General features: G+C 42.1%; 1 protein-coding gene across 1 annotated transcript in view; it reads right to left on the bottom strand.

The window, feature by feature from the left end:
- Positions 1–1944: 1944 nt before the first annotated feature.
- LOC107114781 (peptidase inhibitor 15) overlaps positions 1945–5851 on the bottom strand; it is a 45725-nt gene continuing 41818 nt past the window's right edge. Inside the window, exons 4-6 of the mRNA XM_015416374.1 lie at positions 4032–4164; positions 3802–3917; positions 1945–2080 (exon numbers count right to left, since the gene is read on the bottom strand). Coding sequence (XP_015271860.1) covers positions 1945–2080; positions 3802–3917; positions 4032–4164 — 385 coding nt within the window. The remainder of the gene's footprint in view (positions 2081–3801; positions 3918–4031; positions 4165–5851) is intronic.

Genomic DNA, 5851 nt, shown 5'->3' with positions numbered 1-5851 from the left:
GGAAAACAGAACAGGAGAAGACTTATGGCCCTTCTTGCATTCCATGGTCACAGTCTGAATTAGACCATCACATATCTCAGAACTGAATTCTGAACATGAAATTTACAAGCAATGTCTGACTGAAAGTCCTTGCGGTGTACCAGAGGAGGATGCAAATATGATGTAACATATATGTGCTCCCTCTGCCTCAAGGGTTAGCATAATTCAGACCTCAGGGAACATATTATTTTAGTGGATCTTGATTGTGCACACTTTACTTTCTCTGGGTTGTGTCACTAAGAGCAACCAATGCTCTTCTGTAGTCAATGGCAAAGCATGTGATTTTTAAAATAAACTGACTGTAAACAGATAATTGTTTTGACATTCCAACATATAGTTCATTTGCAGTTATTATTCATGTATAACAAATTAGTCACACTATTTAATTGAACCATAAGAAAGCTAGTTCGGGACAATTCAAGAAAAAGCATAATTCTTGAAGTGTGGGCAACTTAGGCTAATAAGGAGCAACTCTAAAGAAAGCACCTTTGGCTGTTTTCTGTCTAGAAGATTTCACAGGATAGACGAACCCAACAGCTATTCCTAATGTCATTGCACATCTGGACATGATCTTAAAATCTATACTGCCATAACATAGGCCATCAATGAAACTGACCCTGAAGCTCTGCTTCACCAGCTGGAAGAACAGATGCAAAGGCATATGTGTGCATGGCTCCATTCAGCACAGGTATCCTACCATGCAGTATCCTATGGATACTGTGGTCATTGGTAACAGCAGTTTTTAAGAGGTGGAGTAATGTGACCAGAATGGTTCTGCTGCTTTTGTAATGAATGTCACTATAGCTGCAATGACATATTCAATTGTTTGAATATGAGAGCCAGTTTGGTGTAGTGGTTAAGTGTGTGGACTCTAATCGGGGAGAACCGGGTTTGATTCCCCACTCCTCCACTTGCACCTGGCTGGATGACCTTGGGCAAGCCATAATTCTGGCACAGCTGTTCTGGAAAAAGAGCAGTTTCTGTCAGAGTTCTCTCAGCTCCACCTACCTCACAAGGTGTCTGTTGTGGGGAGGGGAAGGGAAAGGAGTTTGTAAGCCGCTCGGAGACTCCCTTGGGTAGTGAAGGGCGGGGTATAAATCCAATCTCTTCTTCTCTTCTTCAATTGTTTGTCTTAATGTCAGTTCATAAAATTGGACCCCAATTATAACAGCACACATGTTTTCAAGCAAACAGCCCTGGAACTCCTGCTATGTAGATTTTACAGCAAAGACCTATACAAATGTATACCATCGCAAATTAAGAACAGTTTGTCTTAAAAATGGTTTGTCTATTTTAAAAAAAAAATTGATTATCCTTAGTTCTAGATTGTTTTGTTAGAATGTTATTGCTTCATTCTAAAGAATAGTGCGTGCAGAGACACACAAACACACACAGAGAACCCATAGATGATACTTTTCTACCTGACCAGTCTCTATTAGCTGAGACTATTTATGTAGCCTGTAGGCCTTCATGTCATTAAGCATTCTGAATTTTGCCAGAATACACTGATGAAGTTCCAAATACCATATACAAAGGGATTACTTCAAAATGACTGGCTTTTCACTCAGTGCCTGACCCTATTTTAGAAAGCAAAATTTCTCTTAGTAAATCTTCTTCATTCTAAGCCTCCAGTTTTGCTTGTTCGTGAATCACCTCGTTGCAAAGTGTCTGTCTCCCTCTTCCTTTCTGTCAATGCATATTTATCCAACTCTATATATTAATAGTGTATATTGAAATCTTCATCAGTTTTTCAGGGGTAGCTAGATTTATGCTACATCTTACATGCACAATGTGCATTATAATTATTATATATATATATCTACATACACTATGTGCAAAATTCAATAGACAACATTTTGTTACACAATCACTCCATTATAACAGTTATTGAAATATTCCACCATTTTACTTAAACCAATATAAGTAGTTTGACGTCACCCCCGGAAAGCACAGATTGTCAGTGCAAGACCCTCCATAGCTAGGAGGGCAAGCAGAACATGGCACCCCTACTTTATATGGTGCTTCTCCAATCCAGTTCCCTCTGAGGAAAAAAAAGTAATAATGTATTTAGTAATTTAGAGGAACACTTTCAAATCAATAACATTTGGGCTTTCATTTGTTATACATAGGGTTCTTTGTATTCTGTGTTGTGGAACAGAAAAGGTACAGAATTTGGTACTGGGTTCCAAGCTTCTTGACATGTTCTGTTAACTGTTCTTTAGTAACAGAAAGTTTCTATCCCTTACGGCCATACAAATAAGTTTCAAAGTTCATGGGCAAGTGTGGAGACCTAGAAAGAATACTTCAGTGGGGAGGGCGGGGTATAAATCAAATAAATAAATAAAATAAGTTTTCAAGCATTGATGGCAGAGGTCATTTCGGAGGGAATCACGGGGGATCGCAGTTCCCCCGGGTTAGGTACGGGGGGCGGGGCACATGACAAAGCCCCGCCCCCTGCTTCCGGCCGCCCCGCTTCCGGCCCTCATTCAGCCAGGTGGAGGCAGGAGAAGAGGGAGGGTAAGTTGCTTCCTCCCTACCTCTCCCCACCCCTGCCTGTCTGGGGCCAGGGAGGGCCTTCGCGGGGCTTCCTTGCACTCCCACCGGCCTTGGATGTCCACCGCCGGGCCCCTCATGGGGCGGGTGTGTGGCCTTATGACACACTTCCGGTGATTTCAGGGGGTGTGGCCTTATGACACACTTCCAGTGATGTCAGGGGGTGTGGCATATGCTAATGAGTTATGCTAATGAGTTCCCCTAGCTCTTTTTCTACGAAACGACCCCTGATTGATGGGCAGGATTTGAATGTTCTTTATCGTTCTTGAGAGACTGAAAGTGCTGAGGATTTCATAGTCCTGAGAGCTGGTGGGAGAAATTGAGCTATGAATCATTTGAATCTTGCCTCTACAGTAAACTTAGAGGTAGCCTTAAGCAAGGCACAGTCTGTCAGCATCAGCAGGGATACTAATACTGCCCTAATTTAGAGGACTATTGAAAGAACAGAGGTAAGATAATGTAAAGGAAGCATTTTGAAAACTCAAAAGCAGTACAAAATGTATTATCATTCTTTGCACCTCTGCATGACTAATAGATACATGTTAAATGTTCTGAAATGCAGAAGAAATTAAAAATTATTAAAAGGTATACATAGTGATCATAATATGTTATCATATTTTTAATCTAATCCTGAAATGTCCCATAGCAGTATTTTTAAACCTTGCCCATTCCACCCCCAGTGAAATCTTTTTGTCCCTCACTACACTGAAATCTGAAATGGTGCCCCAGAAATGAACATAACCCAGGGATAGTAATGGCTGCCCCCACCCTCTTTTTTTCCTGTAAGTAGCCCTTGAGGAGATTTTACTCTAATTTGTCTAAAGAAGCATGCTTTGCACATGAAAGTTTACACTTTGAATAAAACTTTGTTGGTCTTTGTTGGTCCAGTTGCCACTGGACTCAAACTCTGTTCTGCTGCTTCAGACCAACACAGCTACTCACCTGAATTTTTCTCCAGGGATAGTAATGCTTTTTTGGCCAAACTGAATTATAACTTCCTGGCATTATTCTTTGTGTATGCAAACAGTGAAGAGAAACCACCACCAGGTATTTGCTCATGAAGATGGGTACCAGAAAGATGTCTCAAATAGGAACCAAGAAAAATTAGATAATTGAAAATTAGATAAAAGGAGAAAGAGGCAACCCAACCAAATGGCCTGATAGAACATGATACATAGGAGTAAGCAAAATTAAAAGGGAGCGACTTACTTTGGAGCATAGTTGCATACCAAATAAACAGCTCGTCGCCAAACTGATCCCCACACGTTCATGTTGTGGCATGTGTGGATTGCACAGCCTATTCGATTGGAAGTAGCCCATACCATCTAAAGAAAAGGTAATTGCCATTTGGTTAAAGTCAAATTAAAAACAATACACCTACCATACATAGACAGGCTTTGATTTAAAGCATGACATAAGAACAATGGAACTTATATAACCTGTGTGTAATGTGTGCACATGGGCCCGTAGCATCTCAGAGGACACCTTGGATTGCAGTCCTGAGGATATGGAAAGGCATAGTCTTTCACCTCATCATACCATGGTTTTATCAGTTGGAGAATGGATCGATATCTAGGTATAATAAAAATCAGAAAGAGGGGAACATTTTTAATGTTCCGCATAACTGATGTGCATTAAAGTATATACTATGATGATATGACTTTTATTTCATGTAATATATTTGGGAATGTACAAGTGCAAGCTGATCATTCAAAAGGAGAAAGGCATAGCATTTGTATGAACAGGGCAGCGGCAAGAACTGAGCTACTTTTTTGCGATCTTGCTGAGATCACAACTGCATTGTCTCTGAATTTAAAAAAAAATGTGAAAGATAAGCTTATAGAACTAAGATGGATATATGAGATATGAAATTATATATCTAAAAGCTTTATCTAAAATTTAGGTCTATTTTTCTCTTGTCTGATGAACAGCTTTGCATAATGATACCAACAAGGGACAATCCGGATAGCTATGCTTTGATTACATGCAGCTTCAGCTCACATCCCGTTTGGCAATCACAGTTACGGAGCGGAATGATTTTGATTGTATCCAAACTAAAATGGAAGCATCCATTTGCAACATTGCGCTGCTTTTTTGAAGGTGCCATCCCCCACCACATGAGCGTTAGCAATGCCATCTCCAATTTTTAAAAAGCATAATATATTTTTAAAACTGAGGTTTTGAGTTGAGACATATTACTTAGGTGTTTTTGTGCTCCTTGGGTATCTGCTCATGAGCCCAGTCAGTTTTGTGAGCAGTCCACTTCACAGAAAAATGCCTCTGACTGCACAAATGAAAAAGCAACTAATACAATGTATCTAATATCAGTCATTTAAAGGATGAATGACAACTTGCAAGCAATTCTGTGCTTTATAAGTAAACTAGCAGTAAAGCCCGTTGTGAAAGCAATACAACGGGATCTAGAAAGAGGCTCTGGGGCAGTGCTCTGGCTTTGGGCAAACAGTGTCAATTTGCTGTGGTGACCTCAGCAGGGTATAATGACAGAGTCCACTGTTTTCTCCAGAGGAACTGATCTCTGCTACCTGAAGAGCAGTTGTAATTGTGAGTAATCTGTAGCCCTCACCTGGAGATTGGCAACAATTGTTACCCAGGACTAAATGGCTGGTTTGGAGGGTGGAGTCTATGGCATTCTACCTGTCTGAGGTCCCACCCCTCTGCAAACCCCACCCTCTCCAGGCTCCACCCCTCAAATCCCCAGGAATTTGTCAGCATGTAGTTGGCAACCCCATCTCCTTCCCAGCTAGCCACCAACCTACCATTATCTGCCCCTTTGACTTCAGCTGACTTCTGCCCTCCCTTCTGCAGAACAGTTGTAATACTGAGTGCTCTCCAGCCCTCACCTGGAGATTGGCAACAATGGTTCCCTATGTGAGACTGACTGGTTTGGAGGGTGGAGTCTATGGCAGTGTACCTGTCTGAGGTCCCACCCCTCCTCAAACCTCACCCTCTTCAGGCTCCATCCCTCAAGTCTCCAGGAATTTCCCATCTGGAGTTGGCAACCCTATCAGGATTGGCCCCAATGTGTTTTCTCCCAAAGGCCAAAGTAGGTGACAGGACCAAGCTTAGTTGCCTACCAACAGGCACTGAGGGGAATGTAGGGTTGCCAGCTCTAAGGAGGGAAATACCTGGAGGTTTGGGGGGTGGATTCTGTAGAGGGCCGGGCGACGGAGGCATCGGCCTTCTGTCGCCCGCCTTGCCCCCCCAATCTCGGCCCGGGCGACCGCGGCTCCCGCCAGCG

This window comes from Gekko japonicus, unplaced genomic scaffold (genome assembly GCF_001447785.1).
Source record: "Gekko japonicus isolate JY-2015 unplaced genomic scaffold, Gekko_japonicus_V1.1 scaffold1284, whole genome shotgun sequence".
Lineage (NCBI taxonomy): Eukaryota > Metazoa > Chordata > Lepidosauria > Squamata > Gekkonidae > Gekko > Gekko japonicus.
Note: the sequence above shows the minus strand (reverse complement) of the source record. Positions and strands in the feature narration are given on the sequence as shown.